The sequence below is a fragment of the Cyprinodon tularosa genome, unplaced genomic scaffold (assembly GCF_016077235.1).
Source record: "Cyprinodon tularosa strain WSP-4 unplaced genomic scaffold, ASM1607723v1 ctg469, whole genome shotgun sequence".
Taxonomy (NCBI): domain Eukaryota; kingdom Metazoa; phylum Chordata; class Actinopteri; order Cyprinodontiformes; family Cyprinodontidae; genus Cyprinodon; species Cyprinodon tularosa.
The window spans coordinates 322,767-338,600 of NW_024039195.1; the positions used below are offsets into that span (position 1 = coordinate 322,767).

The 15,834-nt window shown below is 46.0% G+C and overlaps 1 protein-coding gene across 3 annotated transcripts; it reads right to left on the reverse strand.

Annotated features, from left to right (window-relative positions):
• Positions 1–4,081: 4,081 nt before the first annotated feature.
• tspan12 (tetraspanin 12) lies at positions 4,082–13,302 on the reverse strand. 3 transcript variants are annotated; one of them, XM_038301508.1, is made up of 7 exons: positions 12,817–13,301; positions 12,405–12,487; positions 10,457–10,592; positions 7,293–7,358; positions 5,358–5,465; positions 5,143–5,286; positions 4,082–5,053 (listed from the first exon to the last, which is right to left on the reverse strand). In XM_038301508.1, exons 1-7 carry the CDS (start codon positions 12,880–12,882, stop codon positions 4,709–4,711), a joined length of 948 nt encoding a protein of 315 aa, XP_038157436.1. In that variant the 5' UTR covers positions 12,883–13,301; the 3' UTR covers positions 4,082–4,708. The 3 variants fall into 3 exon arrangements, with proteins under 3 accessions (XP_038157436.1, XP_038157438.1, XP_038157437.1); XM_038301510.1 differs by lacking the exon at positions 12,817–13,301 and adding an exon at positions 12,586–12,749; XM_038301509.1 differs by lacking the exon at positions 7,293–7,358 and having other exon boundaries at positions 12,817–13,302.
• Between the last annotated feature and the right edge of the window lie 2,532 nt (positions 13,303–15,834).

A 15,834-nucleotide genomic window follows, 5' to 3' on the forward strand; every position in this document is an offset into this window, starting at 1 on the left:
CAATTTAATGGTTCGATTTGTAGATTTAAGGGTATTAATCAGCAGGAACTAAAACAGGAATAAAATGTTTACAGTTTAATTGATCCGGTTTCATTCTCATCAGAACATCCCTTTAATCTGCACATTATGGAACCCTTCATTCTTACTTTACTGATTTAAGTAATCCATTACAAACAGATTTTCAGGAAACTCAACAAAAGCACAAAATAAATCAAAGATTATTTCTAAGATGTTTTAGATTTTATGAGCCAAGCACTGATTCCTTATTGATGGTTTATGTAAATACCTACATGTTCGTCCTGATTACATTTTTTTATAATCTCATTTTCTTGTCAAAAGTCTGGGTGAAATTGAACGGGAGAAGGATGGTTTAAGCATCTGTCCCGGTCACTCATCCGAGCTCATGTTCAGTGTAATGCTATCCACAGCAGCTAACAGTTTTCTAAAGCCGGGCATACACTGTACAATTTTTGCCCTTTTCGGCCCGATTTTTCAGTCATGCGTGAATTTTTCAACCGTCGTGGGCAAACCGCTCAGTGGGCAAACAAGGATTCTTCTTCTTCTTCCTCACAGATGAAAATACAGCAGCATGGTGGGGGTGTGAGTGAAATGGAGTTCTTTCTGTAAAATTGACAGACTGTAGTATGCTGATAAAGATTCTCAGTCAACCAGGTCATAGTCATTGCATGTTTCCAAGCGATACAAGGCTTTGTCAGTATAAGACTCAAACTCACTGCGGATCCAGACATTTGAATTGAGAAAGCTTCCTGGAGAGGTGGAGAAACGTCTTCAAATCTTGAAAACCAAGTCAAGTGGATATTTGTTGAATTTTTTACGGAACAGACTGTAGTAGCAATGTTTGCTTAGTCATGTCTTTGTCTAAATACGTCATCGACTTTTCTTTTTAGGGCTTTCAGCACAAAATTGCACAAATTGTCAAGGCAGCACGTTTCACTCTGGCGAACTTCATATTCCTCTTCTACTCGCATGGCTTCAAGATAGACGAGTCCGAGTAGCGCCATCTCACTGCGGAGCTGAGTCCCACCTGGTTTTTAGACGTACAGTGTGAGCAGGTAGATCCAATCAAAGCATTTGGCCGCACAGTATGAGAACATACATCGAGAGCTGGGAACATTTAAACCCTGCGGTTTCATCGTACAGTGTGAGCTGTAGCTGCGTGCAACGATTGAAAAAAATCATACAGTGTATGCCCAGGTTAAAGGTCATTCAGGTCTCTATTATATCCCATCAGCCCTTTTATTTTCCTGGATTTATCTGATATTTTTTTGGATAAATAAAGCAAAGTATCATCAGCATAAAGAAGGAATTTATCCCAAGCCAAAAATTTAGATAAACATAAAAGTGGAAGCATGTGAAGAGAACTGAGCTTTATGTTCCTCCATGCTTGGTTCTGAAGGGTCCGATAAATCATCTCAGGCCACGAAAAAAAGTTTAAAAGTCCAGATTATCAGACATCTTTAATTAAACGTGTCTTATAATTTCTACCAGAACAGATTAATAGAAACACATAATTTCATTAAACTCAGCAGTGGCTGACTTGGATTTAATTTAAGGCAGAAAGTTGCAGAAATATTGTATTCAGAGAAGGAGCGAGCTGATCTGAACCCGTCCGGACTCGATGCACACAGTCCAGCCTCTAACAGAACACTGTGATCCCACCAGGTTAGCGGTACTGATACAGGAACGCTGCATCTTCTTTCCAACATCAAACAAAAACTAAACCAAAGCAGGTGATGTTCAGCAACAAGCTGGGGTTTCCTCACAGTGAAGGACTCTGAGGAGCTTTAAGAGACATTGGGTCTGCAGTAGACCTGATTGGTGCGGAGTGGCCAGTCTTCCCTTCTAGATTTATAGAAGCACATTGATCTAGATGGACCTTCCAGAACTTACGCTGGTTAAAACTCATGAACTTTTGTGATTTTTGATACAGAGGTCTCCTTTTGTAAAGCAAAGTAACGGAACATGGCTGGTCGTCTGTGGTTCTATGAGGACAGAGGATGAAGATGTCGCCTCAGCATCGCTTCTCTATGAGCTCTGTGTATTTTTGGAGACATTTATCAAACGGCCAACCTGCACCCTCCATCTCTGCTCACTTTGACGTTTGCAGCGCAGCCGTTTGTGGGTCTCTTCTCTCTCTGGTTTGTATCTACAGACCCAGCAGCTCATTGTAAAAACTGAGATCAGAATCTTTCCCCTTGTTTCTGGTGAACATGTGATGTAATTGTTATTTGGCGTTGTCTATAATTTATTTTTTTCAATGATTTCCAGGACATGTTCACATTTCATTCCTTATGATGTTTTTCTAAAGCCATGCATGTGTGTGGAGCTGACCCAGAAATGATCTGTACAATAAAGAGGATTATTATCGCTCCTGTGGTTCCTGGTCTTTGTGGTTCCTAGGTGAGCAGTGGGATGTTTATGTTTCTGGACCTGCGTCCAGCTGGGCTCAGATCAGTGCTGATAAAGGCCCTCTCTGATAGTGGGGTTCACGTTTTAACAAAGACGAACAATATCAGACCCCCTTCAGAGTCCTGGGGTCTAGGCCCTGAATAATCCACATTAGACATACGGATCATGGCTGAAAGAACCTGGGACTTCCACATTGAAAGGAGGTTGGTCTCCTTCAGTAGGAAGCTCAGTTCTGCTTCTACTGCTTTGATGCATTATCTGGTTGCTTCAGTCACAATCCACGTCTTTGATACAGAGGTGAAGGGCTGGATGGTAGATGGAGCAACAAATCTAGAGCTTCAGCTCCTCCTTCAGACACAGACTGCAGCCAAAGATCTCATTATCGTCTCCATCTCTGTTCCTCCACTGAATGAAGGAAAGCTGTGCGGCTGCATGGAGGAAGGATTCAGAGAAGGTCAGTCGAGCTTCACATCGTTTCATTCCACTGACCAGTTTGAAGATAATTCAGTGGAAAGAGAAGCTGGGGCCGTTTCTCCTTGGTACCACATTGCAGAGCTCCAGAACTCAGACTTATGCTACGTTCAGACCGCAAGCAGCAGCAGCAGAAAAAACGCTAAACAAGTTTAGTTTTGAGGCACAGCTGAAGCATCTTTGCTGCTCTAGCTGCGCGGTGGAAAAGGTCTGATGCACATTTGGCAGAGCTATTCTATCCTTTCTTTGCCTGTAACAATGGCAGCTATATTTGATGTGATCAGTGGGTAAAAGGTAGATTTAATATGTTTTTATGTGAGAAAGTCCGCCTGAAAACTTCATCTGTGCAGTCAGTTCATCCAGATTACCATCCTGCCTTCAAATATTGTTTCTCTGTTGGATTCGCTCAGACCCCCGTACGCTGTCCCTGGGAATCCCGTTCAAAAGCAGCATCTGGCCCGGTCGCCTCTTTCTGGTTTTCCACTACTGTTTGCGGTGGCTGAAAGGCGTTTTTCATGTACGAAATCCAAATTGCAGGCACCAGAATAATCAAATCAAACCTATTTTGCCAGCAGGATTTCATATTTTAAGTTAATTTAGGCGTTTATAAACTGTTTCAGAGGAGTGATCATAGCGCTCTGCATCAGCAGTGCTGTGTCTGTCTCCCTGCCAGCTCCCAGATCAGCTTCTCCGATTGCGAAGCATCGAGCAGCAAAAGTTAAATTTTTCCTGCTGCATTTTCAGCACTTTGCGTGCATGAGATGCTCAGGAGCTCATGACGCACTGCTCCTACTGCTCAAAATGTGTTGCAAGACCTTTTGCTGCGCGACGATATGCATCAACCATTGACTTTGCATGAAAACTAGCTGCTTGTGCTGCTTGCAGTCTGAACGTAGCATTATTGGACTGCTCTTGTGGAACCTCTGACCTTCGGCCTTCGGAGTCTGAGAACATGCAGGTTGTGGGGTAAAAGAAAGAATCAACTGAATGATATTGTAACCATTTAAGTTAAATGGTTTGAATTAAAAGCATTTTCAGTTCTAAACTGGGACCAGTTCTGCCTCAGAACCAGTTCTCCAACCAGTTAATAAATGGTTCAGATCAACCAGTGTTGCTGATCATGTGTTGAGCTTCAGGTATTTGTTGGTTCCTTGAATCTGAGGTAAGTGGAGGTTTCACCTCGAGCTTATTTCTTTACTGCAAACTCAGGAACTTTAAAGGTGGCGGCAGAAGCAGTGATGTGGACAAAACCTTGTTTGCAAAGATATGCCCCCGCCCCCTTCCGCAGACACTCTGGTGCACCTCCCCAAAATTGTAGATGACCGCAGATAGTGCCGGAAGGAGGCCTCTGATTGGTCAATTCTGCGTCCGCGCTACACTTTGCATATGTCCTGTTTGGTACCTAATGGCAGAAACTCTGGCTGTAGTGCCGTCCACAACGTCTGGCACACCTCGGACACTATTCCAGACGCCATGCAGGACGCTAGTTTGTACCCGAAGCCAAAACAGGCAGCGCTAAGGCCAGTCTTTCAGGAGCACTCATGGGTGAACTGATGAGGGGTTGTAGACGGTGAACCAGCTCGTCAAACTGACACACAAAACCCACACTCCTAGCCAATTCGTGTTTGTCCCTCTTTTGTTGTGGCGTTAAAATAGCGTAGACCACGCTTCAAAATTGTGCATAAATCAAAAATATCTGCGTCATACCTGCAGTAAGCTAACTGCGACACACTGCTGCGGCAGCATACACAGCCTTTAAGCAGCAATAAGTGCTGCAATTCATAAAGTCAGTTTCTTTAGAGCTGCGTTATCCTGCAGCGTTCAGCCACTCCGCCTCCACCTGAGCATCTCTCAGCTCAGCCTGAGCAGCAGACATGTCCGTACGTCCCTTCATCATGTGGCTGCAGCCATATTTGGAGGATCCGGTAGTGGTTCCGTTGGTTGCTGCAATGGAAACACAGTCTTCAGGCAGCACAGGTGTCGCCTCTGAGTTCGGTTTCTGAAACTGTTTGCCGTAATAAAGCGCCCAAAGCAGCGTGAGCGTCAGCGCCATGGCCAGGATCTGTGCCACGCCGATAGAGACCCCCAGGAATCGCAGCACCTGAAGCTGCTTCGTCCCTCGAATGAAGCTGTAGATCTTCGGACCGCAGCCCTGAAACGGATACAGACAGGAAGTGAGGTTTTCCCTGAAGCTTTGCTGTGACTGGCTTAGAGCGTCGTGTGCTGCCCAGTGAGTCTCACCTCCTGGTGGAGGTCGCTGAGGTCATGCTGGTGGGCGTGGCGAGCGCAGCCCGGGTACTGATGGGTGCAGCAGGAGTCAGGAGGCCACTCCATCTCTGTCATCTCCAGCCAGTCGGTGAAGTAGATCACCCCACAGCATTTAAACTGACAACACAAACACACACCTGTAGGCACCCAGGTCACATGACCACCGCATCAGTGTGTGGGTGTGTTACCTGTGTCTGGAAGCTGTCCCAGGTGTGTGTGAGCCACTGATACTGCTGCAGGCCGTAGTTCGGCATCCGAAACTTCAGACTGATCATGTCAGCTCGCTGTACTGAGGGCTGCACACACACACACACACACACACACACACACACACACACCATAATAAATAATGATCACAGGAAGTTTTGTTCCATTATTGTTGCAAGAATAGATTAATTAATTTTGTAAATGAAAAAAAAACAATTCAAACAAGAAATGAAACTTTGCTGTTTTGTCAGATGCTACGTTTTCCAATTTTTTTTTTTAATATTCAAATAATTTTTAAAATTTTTTCAAATGTAATATTTGTAATTCTCTATAGTTATGCTGCTATAGGCTTAGACTGCTGGAGGACATAGGGACCCCTTTTTCATCATTCTATCTCTATTCTCCCACTCTGCAGAATCTGTTAGTTCAATCTCTAATGTTCTGCTCTCTCTGCTTTTTCTCATAGTAGCTTCATCTGGTCTGTTCCTGTTTGGCTGTGACTCCATCCTGGAGAGAAATATCAGCTGTGCTGCTGCCATCAACACCTTTGTTTATGGATGTTGGAGATCGGTCTGTTTTTCAGTGTAGTCCTGTTTCTCTGACTGTGACTAACTGGATGTGCTCTCTTCATCCTCTGACATGGGAGCTGGCTCGGAGCTCGTCTGCCTGGCTGTGTGTTTCCTGGACGGGGCCGCCTTTTACAGTTGCCTTTTGTATCTCTTCTTCTGTCTCCTTGAACCCCAGTCGGCCTCAGCAGATGGCCGCTCACACTGAGCCTGGTTCTGCTGGAGGTTTCTTCCTGTTAAAAGGGAGTTTTTCCTCTCCACTGTCGCTACAAGCATGCTTAGTCTCAGGGATTGCCTTTGAGTCAATGAGTCGATGTAATCAACTGGTTTTCCTTAGATAGAAAACTTTGAATCAATGTGACTGGATGATCTGGTGAACTGTAAAGTGCCTGAGATGACATGTGTTGTGAATTGGCGGTATAGGAATAAACTGAATTGAATCTAATAAATTTTTTTTCTGAAATTTCTGATTTGTTTTTGTTTTTTTTGTGGTGATTTTCAAAATGACTTTTCCTGGTCACATTCTGTTCCCTTTTGGGGATATCCTCTGGAATGAGGAGTGAAGATACATTTCTATTGAGGTTGATCTAACCCTCAGAGAACACCTCCACCAGCCTCCTCTAACTCTGACTGATGTGCTCCACTGGTGTTTTAATCTGACCAGACCTTCTCTTTCCTCTCATCTTTACTGCTGATAAGGGGTCTGCAGGCGGGGGGTAAAGCACACATAGCTGCAGTCTGAAGAGCCACTTGATACTCCAGATTTTGCAGTTAAATATTTGCATCTGTTTAATTAATAAATGAAAGTATAGAGAAGGTTAGCAGAGGTTCTTTCAGCCCAGAACTTGTCCTGACAGGTTATCATAGCATAAGCAGTTCTCCTGTAAAACATCTAATCTGTGAGTCAAAACCACTAATGGGATCAGATCTTCATAAGCATCCATTTCCAGCCCGATCAGAGGTAAAGCAGAACCTGCAGGCCGGCTCTGCAGCAGGTTCCTGAGTGCAGTCCGATTTGAGGTTGTGGTGTCTAAAATAGTGAAAGGTGAGCAGATCTGGGAGCAGCGAGCCGGACGTGTCTCACGTTTCTGGTTATTCTTAGAACCGGGTCGTGTTGGAGACCTGGTTCTGGACCAGCAGCTGAATGTCTGTGAACGCTGCAGCTGCTCAGCTCGACCTGCCGGGCTGAGCAGGAAACTTTCCCTTTGTAACAGCAGACAGACAGATCTGATGCCAGTGGAAGGTTCTATGGTTAGTGTCTGAGGTTCTGATCCAAATCGGGTTCTCCTGCATGGATCATTGTTGTTGACAGAACCTGTGCTTCTGATTGGATGAAGGAAAGTCCCTCACCTCGTCGTAGGTCCACACAGCAGAGGCCAACTCCACACAGAAAATCACCAGCAGGCTGCAGAAGTACTGAAAAACACACCAGAACAAAACCCAAACATCAACTCACTCTGCAGGTCTGCTGCCAGACGGTTCCATCAGCAACTTCAGAACCAGAACCAAATAAGGTCAATGATTCCTAAACTTATAAGCCAATAAAGGTAACAAGAGCTAGAACTGGAGCCAGCAGACCCAGAGAGAACGGAGCAGAAACGGACCGGTCTGACGATGGATGCTTGGTAGCAGCTGAAGATATCCGGTTGAGTTTAAATAAAAAAAAAACAAAGCAGGTCTGGTGAGTAGCTCAGCCAGTAAGAAGGCTGGCTGGTTATCTGAAGGTTGTTGGTTTGAATCCACAATGCCTCTTTCTGGGGAGTGTTGGCCCAGTGGTTAGAGCAGTGCGCCTGTGCTCTGAGAAGATTGCAAGTACCCGGTTTGATCTCCACAGCCTCCACTCTGGGTCCCTGAGCAAAACCCTAAACCCCACACTGCCCCCCGGGTGTCACACAATGGCAGCCCACTGCTCCCCAAGGGGATGGGTTAGAAGCAGAGAGTTAATTTCTCCATTGTGAGCTCAGTAATGTTAAATTTTTTTTATTTATTAAAAGAATCTGTTAGGATAATTATCATTTATGTTGTGTGAGTTTATTACACCTTAATATTAGCTGCCTGTTGCGTGTCAGAACTGATCCAGTTTGTCCGGATACACAGATATAATCTTCATTCTGTATGTGGCAAAGATTTGGTAATGGAATGAGAGCGGTGTCCTCTAGCTAAGACCAAAGTGAAATATTTTGATAAGGCTGGAGCCATGGATCTATACTCATCTGCTAACATGTATGATGTAAAATATGATGATGAGGCAGACTGGAGTTGTATAAAATGACTCTTTACCTGTTAATCGGGGCCACTTCCCTAGAAGTTAGCCCGGTTGGTAAGCAGCTGCCTTCTGTAACTCTAAGCAACTTCTCTGATCTGAGTAAGATTACATTTTCTATCTAAATCTGTTGTCATGTCTCCTGGTTATTTAATACATATAAATTATGAAATATTATTTAAAGAGTTTGTCCTGAGTGATCTCTGTTCAGAAAAATGAACCGGAGAGAGAAATCTTCAAGGTGTAGACACAGAGCTTTCTATTTTAACAAATCCTTCATGGACTCTACTACAGGGTCCTTCCGAGGAGCATAATTCTGGAGGAAAGGATCCGTCTGAACCGGGATAAGAACGAGCTTCTATACGGCGGAGGAACTGAGGACGCGTTGAGTCAGACTGGTTCCCAGTTAGTTCTGGATTCTAGTTTTTTACAGGTTCGGTTCTGCCTACCAACTGAACTCTTTCTTTCAGCTCAGAGTCCCTCCCTGCTGGTCCCACTGAGAAGAGACCTTCAGACCCCACCCTAGAACATCATGGTGGACAACCAGAGGAGAAGGTCAGAGGACGGTTCTGAGGATTCCTAGTTTTCCATCTCTGAGATGTTCTGTATGTCCCAGCTAAGCAGAACCAGCTGTGTGGGTCAGCTTGGTCTAGAGCTGTATGTCCTGGAACCTGCACGAGCCGTGGATGGTGGTTCCGTCTTGTTCCACAGAGAACCAGAGGGAGCTTTTACTGCAGAATCTCCTCCTCTGGTGGGTTCTGCTCTGTCGGGTCACCCTGATCTCCATCTGGATCTGGAGCAGAACCCTCTGAGAAGGTGGCTTTAACTTTCTAGCTCTAACTTTCTGCTCTGGGTTTCCAGATGTTTTTGAGTCCAAGCTGTGGTAGTTCTGTTGGTGAGAACTCGGTACCGCTGAGGTGATTGCACCGGGATCCCCTTGAAGACCACAACTTCAGAAAGAGTTCAGTTTGGGCTCAAAGTGGGATTCCTGGGGATCTCCTCGGGTTCTGGTTCCAAGCAACCTTTGGCAGCACCGGCCCGCTGCTCCACTTTCTCTCAAATGTTCTGCCATGACCCATGTGTGTTTATAGGTGCTGTAGGAGATCTTGGAAAAGATCCAGAAAGCTATATTTTTGAACATACACAACCATGCCTCTCCCTTCAGACCATCCCTCGAAACCACGCCTTCAAAACACATGAACACGCATGCTGTCTGCAGCGCGTCTAGAGCAGCAGGAGCGTCTGAGCAGTGATGATGCAGAGCGCTATGATCACTCCTCTGAAACAGTTTATTAACGCCTAAATTAACTTAAAATGCCGTAATCAGCAGGCAAAATGTTCGTTTTTATTATCCTGGTGCCTGCAGTTTGGATTACGTAAATGAAAATTGCCTTCCAGCCGCCGTGGCCAACCGCAAGGAGGCAACCAGGCCAGAGGCTGCTGTTGAATGGGATTCCAACGACAGCGCACCGCCGGTGTACCTGGGTCTGAGCGGCTCCGACAGAAATAATAATTGAAGGCAGGATGGAAAACCCGATGAACTGACTGCACTGACAATGTTTTCAGGTGGACTGTCTCACTTCAAAATAGATTCAAGCTACTTTTACCCACTGATCAGAGCAGATATAGCTGCCATTGTTACAGGCAAAGAAAGGATAGGGTAGCTCCGCCCAACGCGCATCAGACCCACTTTTTTCACCGCGCAGCTAGGGCAGCAAAGATAGGGTGACCAGACTTCCTCTTTTTCACGGACATGTCCTACTTTTCAGCCCTAGAAAAAGGTCCGGGGGGGATTTTAAAATCGTGCGGGATTTTGGTCGACTACAGTGCAGCACGTAGTCGAAACAGGGAGCCAGCGGAGGACGGAGGGATCGAACCTGATCGGGTAGTGGTAGCCTGGACAAGCTGGCCCCATGCTTCCCCCCGCCTGCCTTACCAGTCCCCAGCCCCCCCTCCTCCAGAGTACGTGCACAGGAACCAATCATGTACAACGGACCGTCTTTTGTGATTGGTTGGGGTTATTCCAGACCTTCTATTTCACTGCTTGCTAAGCAGCTGTGGGCAGATCTTTAAGCCACATGGTAAAAAATGCATCAGAAAAGATCTCCTACTGCACCTTTAAATGTTTTCTGTAGATAAAGTGATCTGTTTGGACCGGTCCGGACTGAACGCTTCAAATATAAACTGTTCTGTACGAACCGGTCCATCCAGTGTTTGCATAGAACCTGACTGTTTGTTGAGAGGTTGGTACCCAGGAGAGCAGTAGCAGGTCGGACCGCAGCGTGCCGCAGTACCCGACCATGGCCACGATGAGGAGGAGGCAGCACACGCAGATGAGGACCGGATGGACCGCCGGAGAGTAGGTGAGGACCGCAGCGTCCTCCAACCTGCAGCAGGAGAAACACCTTTCAGAACCAGAACAGCTTCTAATGTCCGGGATCCTTTGGTCTACAGCAGGGGTTACCAATTAAAAATCTGTGGGGTCTGAATAAAGAAAATCAATAACCAGTAAAGGTCTGGAGACATTTTTTATTATAATCTGTTACTTTAAACAGAATTGAACACTGAAATAAAATGATTTTTTTATGCATCCATGTGACTATTGACTATTTAAATAAAATAAAAAATGAAAAAAACAGAACATTTTTCCATTTTAAATCTAAATTGTTTTAGGAACGTTTAAGGCCCGTGTTCCACTGCAGGTCATTCTTCCCTGCTGCCATCAGACTCTACAAAGCAGCACTATAAGGACAATAACTTGAGCAATATCTAATGTGCAATTACTATTTAATATCCTGTGCAATAAATTGTTTTTCATATTTGACACCCAGTGCAATAACAATATATATAAATACCCATCTATAGTAGCCATTCAAAATGTCCCCACTTTCCTTGATGGGCCCTTAGCTGGTCCTCAGCTGGCCCCTGGCTGGCCTCCTATAATTCCTTTATTCCTTCTGTCATGATTTGTGGACATTAAGATCTAAAGAGCGGCATTATCTCCTGGTCAGACGCTGTAATTCAGTGAAAGGGTGGAGTCAGAGTAAAAAAAATATGCACGCCCATGAGAAGGCCAGTAGCTGGAAGTTGGAGGGGATTTTGCTGGGAGCTGCAGGGAAGTGCACTGCCATTCGGCTGGCATTTGACTGGACTAGGAAGGGCCATTTCGAATGGCTGCTACTGTAAATACCCATTTAATACCTTGTGTAATAACACTGTATGATAATCCTGTTAAATAAGAGACTTAAGATGTTATACAGTATATACATATATGTGGACACACTGTATTCAGTTTCCATTCAATTCAGTTTATTTCTATAGCGCCAAATTCAGAACACATGTCATCTCAAGGCACTTTACAGTTCAACCAGATCATCCAGTCAGATTGATACAAAGTTTCCTATCTAAGGAAAACCAGTTGATTGCATTGACTCATTGACTCAAATACAATCCCTCACACTAAGCATGCTTGTAGCGACAGTGGAGAGGAAAAACTCCCTTTTAACAGGAAGAAACCCCCAGCAGAACCAGGCACTGTATATACTGTATATACACCCCCCCATGTACCTTTTCCTCCTTTTGGCACCTTCTTCTTCTTTTTGGCTATTGAGCCGATGTAACAAGTACACTTTTCCGCTGTGAGATCAATAAAGCCAATCAAATTATCAATCGATCACTGAGTGGTACGGTCAAGGTAACCACGGTTCTAAAGTGCTTGAATGATCCAGATACAGCTAGTCTTTCCACTCAAAGTCTCTCTGCAACCAGACATCCCGGTGTGATGTTGCTGTGCACCAATCTGGTGGATTGCTACACCCCTAGCCCCGCCCCTAAGCGGACCGCACCAATTATTCTCCAGCTCAATCAAGGAAACACTAAAAATATCTGATTAGACTGAACCGCATCGAACCACTCAGCGGAAACAAGGCGCGTGCCCAGATCATTATCCCTCCACCACCGTGTCTGATGTGCTGAACGAGACCATGATCCAATCAGAACTAATCCAAGGAATAAGGAAAAATTAAAAATCAGGATCTAATCAGAGATGATCGATGGAGGTAGAACCACAGCATGATTCAGGGCTGGATCCAATCAGTAGAGCAATGTTCAGATGTTCTGATCTCCAGGACGTTCTTTTAATTCAGACTTCTGTCACAGTCAGGCTGACTGGTCTGCGGGACAGCTCCTGTTGGACTCACCTGGTGTGGGCTGTCAGGGTCAGGACGGTGTTCAGGGTGTCTCTGATCCACGCTGCCACACCGAGCACACACACCGACATCAGCTGCGCAGAGAGGAATCAACAACACGGATCAGTTTCTGCCGCCTGGAAATAACCCCTGAAAATGTGAGACATGCTGAGGCAGATGCAGCACGGCCCACTTCCCCTGCAGACCCGCTGCTCTCGTTGTCAAGCTGCCATCCTAGCTTTTACGCCCGATCAGAGAAGTTCTCACACGAGCTCCTCCACCTGAGTGGATGTCCCATGTGAGAACTGCACGGTGCGTTTTCACAGCTATGCATCAGGACCGGCTGCTGCTTATTCTGCTGGTCTGATAACCTGTCACGGCGGCGGTAGAATCATGGTTAGTATGAATGTTGCCACTGTCTCACCCAGAACAGCAGGTTCAGCGCATAGAGCAGGCAGCGCAGACACCTCACTGCATCCTCCTGAGCCATATCCAGACCGCAGCTGCCGTGAGCGGCTCACCTGAGCCCAGGACCCCATGGCCCCATGCTCACTGCAGACACCTGACACCGTGGAGGGGCTCGCTTCTGGAACCAGAGCCTGGGTCCGTGCCTAACATCCACATTCCTCCCAACAGGTGGTTTCCTAGTTTCCCTCACCTCCTAGGCCGATTGATGGAGGTTCTGCAGCTGATATCTCCAAATCCAACATCACTCTCTGAACCCGACCCAAAGAGAACTCAAAATGTGTTCAGTCTCCTTCCCAGAAGATCCAGCAGCATCAGGCTGAAGCTGCAGAGCTGAAAACCCACAAAGATCCAGAGATCGGCTTCAGAACCTGCTCCTGCTGTAAACACTCCAAGCAGACGTCCTGTCCCAATGCCTCCTCTTCCTAAATAAAGCTGCGGCGGGCTCCCCCCTCTGACACTCCCTGTCCCTCCCTCTGTCCCTCCGTCAGCGGCTCCGGGTCCTGGGGGAGGACAGAGGAATGTGTCCGCCTCCAGCCGCAGAGGCACACGGTCAGCAGGCTGTGAGGAAGAGGATGAAGCTGCAGGGAGGAAGCCACACACACGGCAGCTTCCGCAGCGATCTTTATGAGGACATGTCATTCATTTTCATTCATTGGAAACAGGGCCGACCCAAACCCAGACCGGGCCCAGCAGAACCAGCTGATCTGTGGTTTATCAAGCATCTAAAACCACGTCATCATGGGGGGGAAACAATGAAAACTCTGTTCCCACTCCCACTGTGGAGAGTATGAACTCCCTCACAGAGCAGTGGCAGTCAGAGATTTGAACCAGCAACCTTTTGACCTAACACTCTGCTCTCCAACCACTGAACCACCACTACCACACCAGAATAATCCAGCTGATTTGGGCCCAGTCCTGTTTCTCTCACTTGCACTCAGTTTGGACCCTAGCACTCAGTTTTGCTCGTTCATATGTAAGGTTAGTGTGTCCCAATAGTTATAAGAGCTGGGGGGGAAGTGCCTTCCAGCCCTTAAAATGATCCCTTCTGACCAAGTGAGGTCAGGAGCTGACTTTGGAATGGAGTGGCTTCCGAGAACTCATTCAGTAAAAATGGAAAAATGCTGTCCGGCTGTTGTAAAGAACTAGCCTGACGTAGTCCTACTCAACTCAGAATATGAGTCTGATACTGCTCCATAGAGCTGTGATTATGGGGCGTGTTTTAAACGAACCAGGAAAAAAAATGCCTCTGCACTCAGTTGGATAGACCTACAACCAATAAGAGCAACGGAGTGCGTGACATATGTTAAGCGACCAAGGGAGCCAGCTGATAAATTAAACTCTTGCCGAATCCCGTAGGAAGGACGCCAAAAACATCTTTCTTTTCAACAAATGCCTTGATCGCGTTTCTCTGTTCCTCTTTTAAAATTAATTTGCTGTCGATATCTTCTAGAACAGACCTAATAGCAGAATCTACACACCTAAACTCTCCAGTGGCAGCCATTGTTGTTGTCACCCAAGCGCGCTTTGGTGACGTGGTTGATTACGTTACTGTTGATCATCTGTCCATCATCGTATAACGCCCGCCCTGACAAGTTGATTGGCCCGACCAGATATTGTGCGAGCATACTCGCGCTACTATTGAGCAATGCCAGACCGAACTTCCCGACTTCAAACGTTGTGGGCGGGACTAAGTTTGGAATGGCACCCAGGCTAGTAAAGAACTGCACTAATGTAAATATATTAACCACACATTTTTTTCTTTTCATTTTTGGAGTTTTTATGGCACTAGCGGCTCGTTTCTCTGACAGTAGGATGAGAGGAAAGGGGGTATGAGAGAGGGGGAGAGACATGCGGCAAAGAACCACAGGTCGGATTCGAACCCCGGTCCGCTGCATAAAGGACTAAAGGGCTGGTTATACTCCCGCAGCAGTGTGTCGCAGTTAGCTTGTCGCTGGTGTGAGATGGTTCTAGAAACGGGGGCAAGTTTGTCGGACAATGAAGGGACATGAGGGCGAAAAAGAGCAGGGATCCAGGTGGAAAAGGGGTCCCAGCGTTCTCGAGTCGTTTTGCACAATGGCGGTCATACAAACAAAACAAGGCAGTAAGGTACAAAACAGGAAATACGCATAGTGTAGAGTGGATGTAGATTTGACCAATCAGAGGCCACCTGTCTACGACAACCTACAATTTGGGAGAGTTGCACCAGAGTATCTCAGAGTGTCTGCGGAGAAGGCGGGGACATCTCCACGTTCATTGTGACACCTACGCGGACAAACAAATTTCGAAGTATAAATAAGCCTTAAGGCCTCCGTACATGGGTCGTGCGCACTAACCACTATGCCAACTGCAAGCCCACGCATTTAAAAAAAAAAAAAAGTTGGGATATCTTAGTTAGACATAAATACAACTGAATTCCTAACTGTTGTGTTAAAATATGAATATTGTTATTTCTTTTGCTATTTTTTCGTTATTTATTTGCTATTTCTTTTAATACGCAAATCTACCCAGTTTTTTTCAAGGTAACGTAGGATGTTTATGACCGCAGTGGGGTTGGTTGGATGTTCGGGCACCACGGGGTCAGCTGGATCTAGCTCAAGGTTGATCTGATTGAGCGTCTCTCAGTTGCCCATGCAGAAGGTGACTCAGGATATGTTCACGCATGACATAGGTGAAAACATCACTGAAGTGTACGGTCTGATGTAATTTTACAACTAGTGGTGTCCCATTCCTTAGGGAGAAAGTCTTAACTTGTACTTCCCTTATTGAGTGTACTTCACTGTGGGGCAAACTCACTGGAGTGTTCTCAGAACCAACAGCGAGAAATTTGGACTGGGCCCTAGGCCTTGATTCCACCAACATGTTTGTTCTGACTTTGGCTCCTGTATGAATTCTGTCCAGACTGGGATCTATGTGCAGGACCATCATGATTAGGGTGATGGTAAGGGGGCCTTTCAACATTAAAGACTTGGAGCTC

Bases quoted from the DNA above. Each gene is read 5' to 3' on its own strand.
- tspan12 (XM_038301508.1), bottom strand. From the start codon at position 12,882: ATGGCTCAGGAGGATGCAGTGAGGTGTCTGCGCTGCCTGCTCTATGCG. The intron at 7,359-10,456 runs GTACCAACCTCT...TGTGTTTTTCAG, and splicing joins ACCTGCTACTGCTCTCCTGG to TACTTCTGCAGCCTGCTGGT. The intron at 5,466-7,292 runs GTGAGGGACTTT...GTGTGTGTGCAG, and splicing joins CTGTGTGGACCTACGACGAG to CCCTCAGTACAGCGAGCTGA.